The 15,046-nt window shown below is 36.8% G+C and overlaps 1 protein-coding gene across 1 annotated transcript in view; it reads right to left on the reverse strand.

The window, feature by feature from the left end:
* Positions 1–1,642: 1,642 nt before the first annotated feature.
* The window catches only part of CD109 (CD109 molecule), an 89,468-nt gene continuing 76,064 nt past the window's right edge, over positions 1,643–15,046 (reverse strand). The window contains exons 30-33 of the mRNA XM_062572848.1: positions 13,413–13,549; positions 9,118–9,274; positions 8,593–8,695; positions 1,643–6,988 (exon numbers count right to left, since the gene is read on the reverse strand). Of these exons, the coding sequence (XP_062428832.1) occupies positions 6,798–6,988; positions 8,593–8,695; positions 9,118–9,274; positions 13,413–13,549 (588 nt within the window). The 3' untranslated portion in view covers positions 1,643–6,797. The remainder of the gene's footprint in view (positions 6,989–8,592; positions 8,696–9,117; positions 9,275–13,412; positions 13,550–15,046) is intronic.

Genomic DNA, 15,046 nt, shown 5'->3' on the forward strand with positions numbered 1-15,046 from the left:
GAATGTCCATAACTCTCTTTTTCCTGTGTCCATCACTGGATACAGCATTCCTAATTTGACTCCATCAGTGTTGAGCAGAGGGGACGGGTCACATCCCTTGGGCTGGTGGCACTGCTTCTGCTTAATGCAGCCCAAGATGCTGTTGGCCTTCTTTGCCACAAGGACACATTACTGCCTCATGCTCAACTCTTTGTCTCCCAGGAAGGACCCCCAGGTCCTTCTCTGCAAAGTTGTTCTACAGATAGTTGAGTTATTCCTCCCTTAGTGCAGTACTCTGCACTTTCATTTGTTGAACACCATGAGGTTCCTGTTTGCCCAGTTCTCCAGTCTGCCACGGTCCCTCTGAATGGCAGCACAATTCTCTGGTGTATCAGCCACTGCCCCCAGGTTTGTATCACCTGCAAACTTGTTGAGGGTGCACTCTGACCCATTATTCAGGTCACTAATAAAGATGTTTAACAGTATTGGCTCCAGTATTGGCCTCTGGGGATACCACTAGTGACAGGCCTCCAGCTGGACTCCACGTCACTGATGACAACCCTTTGAGCACAGCAGTTCATCCAGTTTTCAACACATTTCACTTATCTAACCAGTATTCATCAGTTTGTTTGTGAGGATGTTATCGGAAGCAGTGTTGAAAACCTTGCTAAAGTCAAGAAACACAAAATCCACTGCTCTCCCCTCATCCACTCATTTCATCACAGAAGACTAATAGGCTGGTTAAGCATGATTTCCATGCTTAAATAAATCCATGCCGACTACTCCCGATGGCATTTTTTATTCACACTAAGTTTGAGCTGATAGCTGTTCATCCACAAGTGAGACTGAAAAAGATTTTAGTCTTGACAGGCAACAAGATCTCTAAAGAAAAGAGGTTGACCTATGAATCATCAGCATAGGATGGCTGCTAAGTTCATGCACAAGATTACTGACAGACTAGGTGTTCAGCAGAAAGGAGGTGAGCAAGGCTGAGTGGAACCTGAACTAAAAGCTGAGATGGGCCAGGAATCTCTTCCAAGGGCAAGAAGAAAGAATGGCGAGAGAATTACAAAGAGAATAAGGGAATGATAGAGTCATGGAGGCCAAACTTCAAAAGCATGAAATATCACAGTTAATGTAACAGTTTGCCTGCAGAAAATTGCCTGAACATTAACTCAATTAGTTTTTTGTAAAATATTTTGGCATAAAGATTTCTCAGAGCTCTTTTACTGCCACTTCAAGTCCCAAATTGCAATAAACTGCACATCTGAAAGGCTTGCTCCTCTTCACAGAAACTATAAAGTTCCTGAGGCTCTCCATGACCACAAGGACCTGTCTGAATTAAGTTTATCACATAATCTTATGTATATTATTTCTAGCAAAGCTCCCACCGACTTTATGCTAAATAAAACAATACACTTTTAAAATGTGGTGATCTGAGTGGAAGAGTCCGAAACAATGATCTGTAAGATCACCCGCAGTGGTCAGCAGCCTGACCATGGAAAATACCATTGCCACATTTCAAGCTAAGAGTTTTAAAATACAGGTGAGGCAGCCTGTAAGAAGGGCAGTGGTTCACAGACTACAGAAATGAGTCAACTGCATGTGACCATATCATTAAACAAGTAAACACTTGACAATTGTTATTATTAAAAGACATCTTTAATAGATTTTTAAAATAGCTATTGCAAACTTTATTTGAAGAAAAATAAATCAATAAAAATTTTTCAAAATCCCGTGAAACAGTCTAGTTCCTTAATCTTTTGCATTACTTTAAAAATATAAGCAATTGCACAGCTGACATGTTAATTCACAAACAGCTCATAAAAACATTCTTTCTTTACCATTTCTGATTTGATTAAAAGTGAAACTATATTTGATGATCCTAATCTGGATCAAAGTGCATATCTGACTACATCTCAAGGCAACCAGCAATTTTAGTTTGAATTGCTTAAGGCCTAGGATAGAAGAAGAGATGCAACAGCCACCTAAGAGGAGAGTTAAAGTATGGTACATTACATCTGTTTATAAGGCACTTCCCTTGAGCCAGCATTTTTATATTTTCTTCCTCATATTATTATCCTACCCAACTTACCAATACTAAAAAACCCCTAAAATCAATTAATAATACAAAATCTTAAGATCTGAGAAAGGTTGATGAAGCTTTTGGATAATCACTAAGAAATCCAGAAATAAAATGCATGATATGAAATTAAAGAGAAATATTAACACTGGAGCTCTGGTGACTCAAATGTAGTATCATACAACACATACACAATTAACGTTTTTACATACCTGTAAAGAAAAGGTACTATTTAGAAAAAATAACTACTGGATTGATCTACAGCACACTGTCAGACTTTACTACGTACAAAAGCATTAGTGCAATGATATTTCCAAGTGGCACACAAAAATGCAATAAACTGACCAAGAAACAATACTAAGTCAAATATTTTGACACAGAGTGGAAGAAAACCTAATAACAGCTTAAAAACCTCATCACATAACTGCTGTTACTGTAAATTACTAGTGATACAATTTAATTTCAAAATCTCCTACGTATTCAGAGGGAAGTCCACATCATGAAGATTTACAGTAGAAGAAGGTTATAATAGAAAAATGTTGGCCATTACAATTGAAATGTCATTATTTCCCCCTCTTTGCTTAGTGTTTGAGATAGAAAAATCATGTAATTAGGCATCAACCGCCTTCCAACTATATTCTTTCATAAAAACCTGACTGCCCATTTTGCAAAACACAGCATGATATATTATTGTTGGTTTGGGTCCTTTTTGAAGATATTTTATGCTTTTAATTGCATTGCACACAGTAACTCACAGGAGCTTTGGTAATAGACATGCACATACCCATGCTTCCTACAGGAATCTAGTAAACTAAATATTGTCAAGATACATACCAACTTGAACAACACATTTGAGGAAATACTGGTAGGATAATTTTTTGAAAAATGATTAAAAATAATGTCAGAATCTTAGGTCCTATTTTCAAAAGGGATTTTAGAGCCTAAAGAGAGGCAAGTGAAGTCTGACCCTGGCTCTTCTAATTCCCACATACCATTTGGCTATATCTCTTTTACCATGCACCACTGATGAGCAACTCAGCAAGCTCCTCTTGCTTGTGGAGTAAATGGGGGTGGGTTTATTTGTTTTTTTTGTTTTTTTTTTTTTTTTTTTTTGCCATGTTAGGAACCAAAAAGACTATTGAATTGGCCCAGCCTGCAAACTCTGCAGTGCTGTAAAGCCCATTACACAGCGCTCTCATCACAAGACAAGCATTCCCTGTTACGAACAACAATGTTCAGCACAGAGGGGCCAAATTACACCCTTAGCTACAATCATCCAAACACAGTACTTTCGGAGAGATTGCGTGGATGACAGTGCAGGTAGAATTCTGCGGGACTACCTTCAAAATGCAATGTATTTTTGTTTATAAACACAGTCTTAAATAAATGATTCTTACTGGCCCTGCATGGACTACACAGTGATGGCATATGACCGAGAAGGGCACTGGAAGTACCAAAGAATTCTGAGACTTCAGACAAATAGCAATCACATAAAAATATTCAGGCAATGCACAGGAAGACTCCATCAGAAAAAAATAAAATAAAAAAATTTAAAAAAAAATGGATTGCTCTTGATTGCTTTTAGTACCACTCTTTAAAGCTTCTTGAAGACCTTGATCCTACCCTATCTGAAAGATTTCCTGTTGACCTCAGTGGGAGGATGCCCCCTTTAATCTCAGGAGCAGACTTTACAGAGCAATGGAAAACTATATATGCTGAACATTTGTGCACAGGTTCCTATATAACACATACAAGCAAACAAAATAGGAAAACAAAAAATCATTAGGTCATATTATATTCCCTTTTCTCCATTCCATTTACTGCCAACATACAATGCAAAATTTATCCTCTGCAACTCATTAAAATCATTAGATATAACTGCAAAGTGACTGAAGGCATCTTTTAAGGCAATTGTGTAGTGAAGTTAAAGGCCACTTGGTGTCAACATTTGTTTCAAATTATACATTGTACATGGTTCCTTCAAAATAGCTTAGTAAGGAAGCACATTTGGATATTTGTAATGATATTACTGTTGTATAGAAAAAATAAAATAAAAAGGGATGTTTGTTCACTGACTGTGACAATTTCCATGACATGGTGCATTGTGATTGATGCTTCTTAGTAGGGTGTGCAAGGCAGCCAAGTGTCATTTAAAAAAATGTGTTGTTTGTCTCTGAAAAATAAAAGGGAACACTAATAAAAGCTGCACTGCCTGAAATTAGGCTGAGCAGTTTGAATCCATTTTCCTGGAGGGTATTTGGGAAGCTGGGATAGCCTGCAAAGTTGAATTAAAAATTTATTCCTACTACCTACTGCAAAGTAGTTTACCTCAGTACATTTCCATTGGAAAATAAGCCTCTTTCTCGTAATAGTAATCAGACATCAACGTCCCTCTTAGGAGCTCTCCATACAGTATGAACTGAAAGCGTGAGCTCTGAGCTCTTGAAAGATAAAGTAAATGGAGGCAAATGGGACATCACGGCTGCTGTTCCCAAAGGCAAAAGACTTGTTTTCACAGTTCACCAAAAAATCAAACCCACAGCAAAACACATTCTAGTACAGAGTGTGAATGTCTTCCACATCTTACATCTGGCACAATTCAATGCATGGTCCCACACAGAAATAAAGGATTTGAGACACAATGATATATTTCATTTTTGTATCTTGGTTTCTATTAGCTTTGGACCCATCTAATGAAGAGCATGACTGACAACGGGTCAGATTCTGCACCCTGTTGACTGACTAGGGCTTTGGACTTCAATACATAAAGTACTATTTCATATGGGTCAGAGTGGCAGAGGAACTCATGTTAAGGCACCAATCAACTACTCAAGAGGCTAGATCCAATGTGCATCAAAGACAAGTGAAAAACATGAACCAGCAACAAAGAATCAGGCCTAAGCTCTGCCAGTGAGGCAGAACACAATCCCAAGTTTGTGAAAAATACTCTAAATTTTAAATACAGGTAAAGTAAAACAAATACCTAACCTAAACTAGTTGTGTAGTTAAAAGCCTCATATTTTATTATTATTAAAATTATTAGTAGAAGTTTTAAAAAGTACTCAGTTCGGGAAGTTCTTGCCTCTTTCCAACTTACTATGCGCGAGTTTCCTTTATGAACAAAAATATAAGCATAAAATACAAAAATATACATTTTAAGCAGTAGCAAAATTTGAATAAAAATTTTAAATTGCTCAAGGAAATAATTACGTGTGCACATGCACACACTCTGCCTCAAAATGATATGAATGAGAAAGGAAACAATAGCCTTAAAATTTCTAACAGTGTTAGCTGGCATGACTGCAATGAACTGCATTTTAGTACCTAGGAATGTTATCAGTTTGGCTTCCTTATCAAAAAGAAGTAAATATTAAATATGACAGGCAGTCTTCAAGAAGGATAAATTGCCTGCCAGACAGTAAACATGTTCTTACATTCACTCAAGATGGAAGAGTTCCTAAGCTTACACGCTTCCATATTCACAGAGGTATTTAATTCTCTCCATGAACAAAGAGCAGGTTTGGTTCCAAACGTGTGCAAGTCTAGGAAGGCCTCACTATCTCTCTCCTCCATCCCAGACCAGTCCTCCATCCAGCAAAGCACTTAAGCCTACAAGGATATGCTTTAAGTTTGAGCAAAAATGTTAACTGTTTCGTTGGACTGCGTGCATGTGCAGCCCACACCTCCTAAAAGCCTCTCCTGCCAATCAACAACCAGAGCTACACGTACAAACCCACTCAGGGCCAGACCAGTTGACACAGTAGCAGAGAGCATGTAGATAGCTGTTGAGGGACTAAGCCACTTAAATCATTAACACGAGGATACTGCAAACATAAGTGATCCCCCAGAATCACTTTTCTAGAAGACTTCCAAAAAACAGAAAAGGATCAAGGAAATCCTCCCGGCCCTCAACTTGCCAGTGGACACCAATACTCTCAAATGGAAAGAGAATTAGGTTCATTTCTGAACAACTCTGTAAGAATGGTGTCTCCGATACAGACTCCAAGGTTGATATATTTACATTAAAAGCTTTTCATAGTAAAATGCATGAAAACATCCTAAGGCCTTATTTTCAAGCATGATTAACTTAAGAACTGGAGAGAAATCCATGTGACCTCTTTGCAACTGTAAAAAAAAAAAAGAAGACTACCAATTTTATGAATGTTCAGTAGTTTGTAAATGCAGTACTTTTCTGCTCTTGGATCTGCTCTGAAGCCAGCTCCTTTTATTTTTCATATCATCTCCCATGAGAACATACAATGAAACTCAAAATTAATGTAAAGTGTCGTGTTTGCAGAACAGAATGAAACAAGTTCTGATACCAAGCTCCCAGTATTCTGCTTACTAACATCCCAATTAAGGAGAAAATAATTTTTCAGATTCATTTTATAAATGACATACACCCCTAAAAATAAGCAAAACAGCTAAGGTAAAAAAAGGCTTGGGAATGTGGAGTTAGGCTTTCTCAAACTGAATGTGTGTAAGCATATTCTTACACTACGCTTCTTCAGAAAATAATTTCAGTATGGAACCAACACTCAGAAAGTTTTTCCAGCAGACACTTTACAATGTTTTCTGGCACAGCCAGAAACCTACCATATGGGCCAGACCTGCTCTCCTGAGCACAGCAGGAGTTTGGTCACTGGAATCACTGAAGACGAGCTGGTATCTGAATATAAAATTTTCTTTGGATAATTTATGGAAACCTTAGATGCAAAACATAAGCAGTTTCCTCCTACAGCACCCAACCACACAGCAAGCTTATGTGTACGACAAATAGCATGGAGAACACAGAAGACAATGACACGTGTTGCAGCAAGGCTGGAGAACTATCCCTGTTGCAAAGACTGCAGTCACTTTTACAGAAATCACAGGTGGTTACACTTTGCATTACTTCTGAATTGTAGCTTCTCACCGCTCTTCTCCCTGTTCAGAAAGGTTAGTTAATATCAGTTAAGGAAATTCCGAGAATTGTCCGAAATCTAGAAACTCATAATGTACTTTAAAAGGAGCTTGGTACAGACTGTTCATCTTGCCTTCTAGAAATAAATAGTTGTACTGAACCAAACTTCTGAAATACCATGTTTTCTATTGGAATCTAACCTGCAGAAAGAGAACTATGCCTTTATTTCAAGTTCAACACTCACAGCTTGGCCAATGTTTAAAAAAACACAGTAACTTACAGCAGTACATCTTGGAAAGGGAAAGACTTTAAACAGATTAGATTCACAAAGAAAGTATTTTTAAAGGTTGCACAAAATGCAGACTAAGTCATATATTACAAAACATTTCCTCAATTGTGTGTTTAAACTTAGAGATTAAGGTTTGTTCTTTTCACAAAGCACCAGAATCTTCTCAATATAGATATTTAAACGCTTGCAGAAAGGTGCACATTCACAGACTACAAATCAATTGTTAGATCTGATCTGTTCAGAAATTTTGATCAAATACTTAACAAGGAATTTTTCTGCTACCTGCTGAGGATCCTCCATGATACAAGAACCCTGATGTTTTACCTGGCTTATCTAACAGCTTTCTTATAAAAGGCTAGATCCTGAATTCTTCTCCCAGACACTGAAGCATGTGGAAATTAATTCTGGCCACTGATTTTGTGTGTTATGAGTCTGTCTCAAATAAAAATTGCTCCCATTGTCCAACCTCTAGGACTTAAAATATATTTTATGTTAATAGACAGTGTAGCTACATTCACTGATTTACTATTTTAGTTTTTTTTCCTACAATTCAATAAACATTTCATCCTGCAAAGAATAAATGTGATCTTTATCTAGCTAAAGCAGTACACATCACAGCATATTCAGCTGTCTTCTATCTTACACTAAAACAAAGCAACATGAAGAGAAACACCTATACAATATTTTTATGCTTTATCTCAAACCAAGCCCTAATTCTTATTAATGTTTCGGCTGGCTAGTGTAATGAAAACTTCTCTACTATTTTCTTCAGCAGTTTGTAATCCTTTGTTTCTCACTTTGCCCAAGAGCTTTGTACACTGCTGCCTTTCTCTAAAACACACTCCACACCAAAAAAGCACTTTGAAATTGTTTTTGCTATGTACATCTTTTTTACATAACTATTGAAATAAAAACACTGGCATTCTCTCCAGTGAAGGACTCTTAAATTAAACAAGAAACAGATGGAAAAGCTACTTGAAAGATAATCATTAACTTGTTAAGTGAACCACAGTGAAGTTCCTGCTTCATTTTGGTAGTTTTGGGAACCCTTTGGCCGACATTGAAGCCAATTTATACCAGCTGACATTAAGTTATGACAATTCACACCAGCTGAGAAACCAACCCATTAGAACTACAAAAATATAGAAGAGGGAAAACTACTAATTTGTTAGAACTCTTGGCACATCAAAGTCCAAAAAGGTTGCTGTGATATCAAAAAAGTAAATTTCAGTGCAATGAGGTTTTCTCTTCACTAAAATTTGTCCTGTTTACATTCATGAAAATAAACTTTTTATGTTTCTTAATGACCAAGATCCATTTGGAATAACTGACACTTACTAGGTTCATAGTAATCCACTATAGTCACTGACGCGCCTTGGGTATTTGCCACTTTGAAGTCTCTCACAGCCGGAATAGTCACACAAACCTGTGTTTCATTTAGCTAGAAAAAAAAGAAGAGAAACATCCTGAGAACCCTAGTGATGATGGTTTCATGGAAGAAGGAAGAACTTGTCACTTGATGGTAGACCCAACTCATTTCTAAAGGCTTAGAGTCTGGACACAGATATATATGCTTATCTCATTTGTAGTCACTTTGGCCAGAACATAGACTTCTTTAAAAGTTTGCCAACTTGTACATGATTTTACCAGAGGTACAATCAAGAAGCCTCTTACAAATATAACTGAGTTTTATCTATGCAATCAGCCTCATTAAGAAAAGTGGAACTATTTACTCAGTGTGAATAGCAGATGGCGAGCTCCCCAAAGAACATAATCATTATGTCTTTCTGGAATTAGCTCAAACAATGACCGAGTCGAGATTAGGATCACTTCAAACACTTTTTTTCACTATTTTCAACTTACAGAGTCTAAGTATAGGTTGACTTTTCCATTGTCCTTTTCCATCTTCTTAACTGTTCTGTCTAATGGAACGAAATCTGGTGACACAGAGAAACCACTGAGTAAGCCAACCTCCATAAGAGCCATGCCACTACTAGAAGCTGCTCCAGAAGCCAAGTACCTTTTCAAAACATAGAAACAAGGAAATTTCAGTAGAAATACAACAGTTCTCTATCCAAATAAACTGATCATTAAATCTCAAGAGTGGAAGGAATAATACTTAAGAATACTTAAAAACAAACGGAAACAAATGCCATCCAGAAAATTTCTATTGATAAAAGAGAAGATAATTTATTTCTCTATTATTCTGCCTGACAATTTCACCAACATGGGCAAAAGTAAGCTTAGCACTGAAAAAACTACAGTATAACAATTATATGAGAGCATAATTCTGATCACACTGACACTAATAGGACCCTTTCCACTGGCATCCATAAGTGCAGGTTTGCATCATAAATAAGCAAGAAATATCAAAATTAAATGTGTGTTCCAAAGAAAGCAATTCAGAAACCAGTGCAGGAACTCTTGAACTGCAACATTCATATGGATGCATTCTTCGTTTTGCTTTTATTCATTTTTGGAGGATGGACCAAAAAGTCTCCCAAACCTTTTCATATTTCCCTGATACAGGCTGATGGTTCCCTTAACAGAGTCATCATTAGATTATTTCTCCAAGCTCCAGTTTTAAAAGGCACAGCCATGTTATTCATTCAGTTTTGGAAAAAGAAAATTTAATAAGTTGAGTTCCTTCATGTCTCCCAAATAATGCTTATTATCACCTCTCTCTCCAGTTTGAGAATCAGAAGCTGGCTTTGCTCTATTAGAAAGCCTAACATACCATGGTACCTAACAGAACTATCAAAATATGTTTATGGCTTTCTGTGCTACACATTAAGACTTATATGGCCTGCAAAAGATTGTATTGTTTTAAATAAAGTAGGTGGCAGAAGAGTTTTTCCCCAACTTGGCATAGAGGGTAAATGACTATAGTTATATTATAACAGCAGTGTCTCTAATCTGCATTTTGAATGCCTGACAGTAGTTGAAAATAATTGAATAAAACTATTTCTTTGTGGAATTGGATGGTTTTAAAAAAGGGAAGACTTGCTTTCAAAGCAATGCTATTAAGCCTGGCAGCGTGGCTGATTGAACACAGATATGATTTTGAAAGAAATACAGCACAACTGCTGACTTTAGTTGGCTCATGAGATTAGAAATAAATGAAACCATCTGTTGGATGATGTGCTGTGCCAGAGTTGCTGCTATTGAAAACAAATAACTGAATTGGAACTGGATGTAATTATCTCTGTATAATTACCAATGAGAGGGGAGGAAAATACCAAAGCTGTCTAGCGAGCCTGAGGTACAACCAAAACACCAGTAGGTAACCCAGACAGTATGGTATTTCTAAGAAGTGAATAAGATATATCCCTAGAAGTTATGCGAATCTGTCTTTCTAAATAAACAAGAGAGACTGCCTAAAGAGAGAGTCTTCATACTGTCTCTTCAACTCCGGGGTCTCTTTAAAAAAAATCATGCAAAGAGGAGAATGGCTAGTAAGAGAAAGAAGACTTGAAACTTGTATCTTAACAGAAATGAAAGTATCTTGAGTTGCATTTTATGTTTCAGCAGATCAGCAGCATGAGGTCTGCAGGAGACCCTCCCATAGATGGTGCAAAGATGAGAGAAAGGTTCTACATTAAGCTAATGAATGCAGGATGCATAAAGAAGAGAGTGACTAGAAGCACCAGCAATCACTTTCCCATTCCTGGAAATGGTATGTAGGTGACAAAACCAACCAGAGAAGAAAATGACTCTGCTGGGTATGTGCTTACAGACAGTGAAGCCACTCCTCTGCCCAAGAATCTGTTCAAATTCAATGAGACAGCATATGCTCCAGTGTCAGAAATTATACCCAGTTAAGATGACCATTGCCAATCACTAACTATCGAGCAGGTTGAAACAAAGCAGAATATTCCATGGATTAGAGATAGAAAAAGAGCCTGCAAAGCTGCAATATCCATTACCTGACTATCCCTACCCACAGGTAGCTAAACTGGTTGAGATTTCGGCAGTGTTTCTGGATATACCTGCTTTGGCTTCCGTACCAAAAAGCCATATCATGTTGTGAAGATTAAAAGACTAACTTTAAATTAATTAAGTAATTTAAAAATGTTTCTCTTAAACAGTATATATTGAGGGGGAAAAAAAAGCATGACCAGTTTGCCAGGCCAAGCAACCTGAGACCAAGTCTCAGTCTTCAGAATAGAAACACAGAATTATTAGAATTTATACTGGCCTATTTTCCATGCTACAGTTGATGGATCTTGATATTCCAAATGTTCTCCTGGGGGCATTTATAATGCTCTTAGTTCTTCCTCTGTCCTTTAAACACTCTGCAATTAAAACATTAGCCTTCCAAAAGAGCAGAGAGGTGGATTCATTCTTGTCTTTATTCCTGAATCAAAGTTGTTAGCCAGAAAAAACAGATGAGGATGCTCATCCAAACTTATCCCAGGCCAGTCATGTAAGCCCTTTACATGTCAAGAGTTAGTGCTCGACTTTAAAAAAACTGTTGACACTTCATAGAAAACTTTAAAAGAGAGAAAAAAAATCTATTTCTATTCTAAGAGCTCTCATGTATTCTAGTGTCCCTGCTCACCATCTGCATCACTGAATTGGTTACCAGAAACACATGCATGAAAATAGGACTCTGGCTTTGTTCCTGCTGGTTACTTCCCAAATTAAATCAATCCTTATTGTTCTGACATCATATTCACTATAGTTGATTATTTGCACGACGGTGTCACCTAGAGGCCCCAACTCCAGTCACAACTTCCTTGTGTTTAGGCAGAGCATAATACATAGTCCTAGCCATAAGTAATTTAAACTTTAAATAAATAACAAAAAAAAGGATGTGGAAGAAAGGAATGCAAGAATAAACATGGTAGATCAGGTGGTACTTTGCAAATCTTATGTTTACAAGCATAAGTAAACATATGTAAACATTATAATGGTTTATTATAATGTCACAAGAAGAAAACTGTTTCAAGAGGCAGTATTGGGGAAATACAGATGAGATCATAAAATACAAAGAAAGTATTCACCTCAACATCCTTTTAGATAATAGAAGATAAAACATACAAAAAATGTAAATAGATATATATGTACAGAGATACAACATCCTATAGGTTTTTTTGTGAAATATGCGTGCTTTTTATTAACAACAAAATGTGCCAACTGAGGAAACTGCAAGAGAAAAGACATCTACTAGCATGGCAAGTTAAAAGAAGGTAGAAAAACAGTTAAAGAAACAAGCTCATTTAATGGCTAGTTGACTTAAGAATACAGGCTAGAACGCTTAAGTGTCAGTTGTTTATAGATGATCCAAATTCTACTTGTCCTAACATCTGATGGCTCTTCTGTGGTCTCTGAAATGATGCTTCAACAATCTCAGCTCAGTTCTTACTAAGTGTTTACTGAGCAAGAAAAATCTTCCCAGATGCACCCCTCTTCCCTTATTCAGCAGTAATAATAGAATTATATTGACCTGAAAACTCATCACCTCTTTCAACTCTAGAATGGTACTTACATTTTATTACTGAAATTATAAACGTAAGATATAAATGTAAATGGAGGAGTAACACAAATCTCAACTGAGTATGTCATCATGTAGACATGGATTTTGACCCAGGGATGACAGAGATAACAGAAGAATTATTACTTCTACTTCATGATGATTTCAGAACTTCAGAATTTGCTTCCATTACAAAAAAAAATACTTCTAGATAAAAAGCAAAGCATGAAAGGTAAGTAATGGGCAGAATTCATAATGTGGAAGACACTGGTTGGATTTTCTAGTCTGCCTACTGTTCACCATATAACCAAGAAGCATTGGCACCAAAGAGGCATCTAAGCTTTGTATTTCACACAAATTCTTCCATATACCTCTAACATCTCGGGAATCACCATCCTTAATGCATGACAATACAAAATAAGACTGACCAGTGACAACTTTGCAGAAGAGATCTATTCAGAGCTATCAAACTATAACTATAGTATTTACTGACCTATGAATTGCTTCTTAGTTTAATTTTTGCTGCTTTTAAGAAATAATTATTTTACTCTATTTAGTTATATGTTTATATCCAGTACTTTAGCAAATCTATACAAACAAATGGAAAATTTAGCTTGTCTTTATATATATAAATGCTGCACAGACAAAGAGATGCATGAGATGCCCCAGTTGAATTACATACCTTGTGCATACATTCACAGTCAAATGGTTTATATCATCTTTGTTATCCTTTACATCAACAGTCAAGTCAAACGCTTCTTGGTTTTGGACAGATTGGAGCCTCTGATCAGTGTGTTTTGTGTTGTAAATAGCACTGAGCTGTAGATTACAAATAGAGTCATTAGATGACATAAGTAAAGCAAAACTATGTGGTCAAGAACATTAAGCTCGTAACAGTAGAACTCCAGAAAATGAGCACATGAGAAGAATACAATGCCCTTGTTTCTGACAGCTGGACACATGACAGTCATGGGAAGTCTCAGAAAAAAATGTGCTTTCTGAGCATTTTGTAATGTAGCAGTACCAATGCAATTAGCAAGACACAGCTCAGGCAAACATGAGGGAGCTCTAGGACATCCAGAAATTTTCTTCCTCGTTGCTTCCTGCTGGTTTAAAATATGTGCAGCTACTTCCTGTCAGCATAAAACAGGATGAAGAAAGGAAGTCTTCAGAGAGTGATACCCACCGAGTTAAAAAGAAAGACTGAGTATGAAAGCAATGCAAGAGCAAATACACAGCATATGTACAGAAATTACATTCAAAACAGATGAGGAATCACACATTGCTCCAAGCCCAAAACAATACAGTTGTTATGCGCTAAGTAAGTAGTTTCATTCTCTGGTTCATTTGTGCAAAGACAAAGCTATAGTCCTTAGATTGCGTCAAGGACAGAGCTCTCACCCTTTCTGTTCAACAAATGCCAAGCTCTGCTAAGTGAGCATGTATGATAAGTAAAGATGTATGACACGATGTCCAGTAGAGGACAGTAACGTTGATATAAAATAGGTTTATCTGCTAGGCACAGTTTAAATGGCTTCCTACTCTTTTAGTGTAGATGTGCAGAAGATGTTTGAAATACATTTTATTTCAGAAGACTGGTAAAACTAGACGCCCTTAAAGGTGGTCTGAATAATTAGTAGATAACTTGATTATCTCGATATCCTATGAAACTACCAATGTCGACAGCCAAAGTGGAAATGCTGGATTTGGAATTGAGCAACCAATGAATACACATATATTAATACCCAAAATAGAAAATCAGAAAGTTACAAAAAAAGACTACACTGCCTACAGAACTGAACCTGCTGGGGTAAGGAAATAGCTTAACTATTACCTGCACTGTTTCATTAAAAAATGCCTTGGTATCAGACTGGAAGATGGCAGATCTGATATCAAATTTTAAAAGAATTTGCGGTCTAGAGAACTGTTGATATCAAGTAGACTCAGTATCTGTACCAGAAAACACAGTGGCAATTCAGTAATAAGTCAAAACAGTGTACATATGAGTAAATATGATATACTAGAGAATAGCCTGTTGTTTATCTACCAAAGTTAACTGAACTAAGTAAATGAATACGTGGACAAGGGAGTTCTACCTAGCATAAGCTCTCTGCTGTTCAACAGGCATGAAGCTGTTTGGCAAGATTGTTAACCAAAGGTTCTGGAAGAAAATAAGCTATCAAGGAGTAAAGGAATGCTAAAAGTCAGGAGCAGAGGGTAGGAGAAAATGTTTATATATATGAAAGGATTGGAGTCCTAAAAGAATCTGTGCTAGGTGACACTTGATAAATTTATCCATAGATGTTAAACATATCC

The sequence above is a fragment of the Rhea pennata genome, chromosome 3 (assembly GCF_028389875.1).
Source record: "Rhea pennata isolate bPtePen1 chromosome 3, bPtePen1.pri, whole genome shotgun sequence".
Taxonomy (NCBI): domain Eukaryota; kingdom Metazoa; phylum Chordata; class Aves; order Rheiformes; family Rheidae; genus Rhea; species Rhea pennata.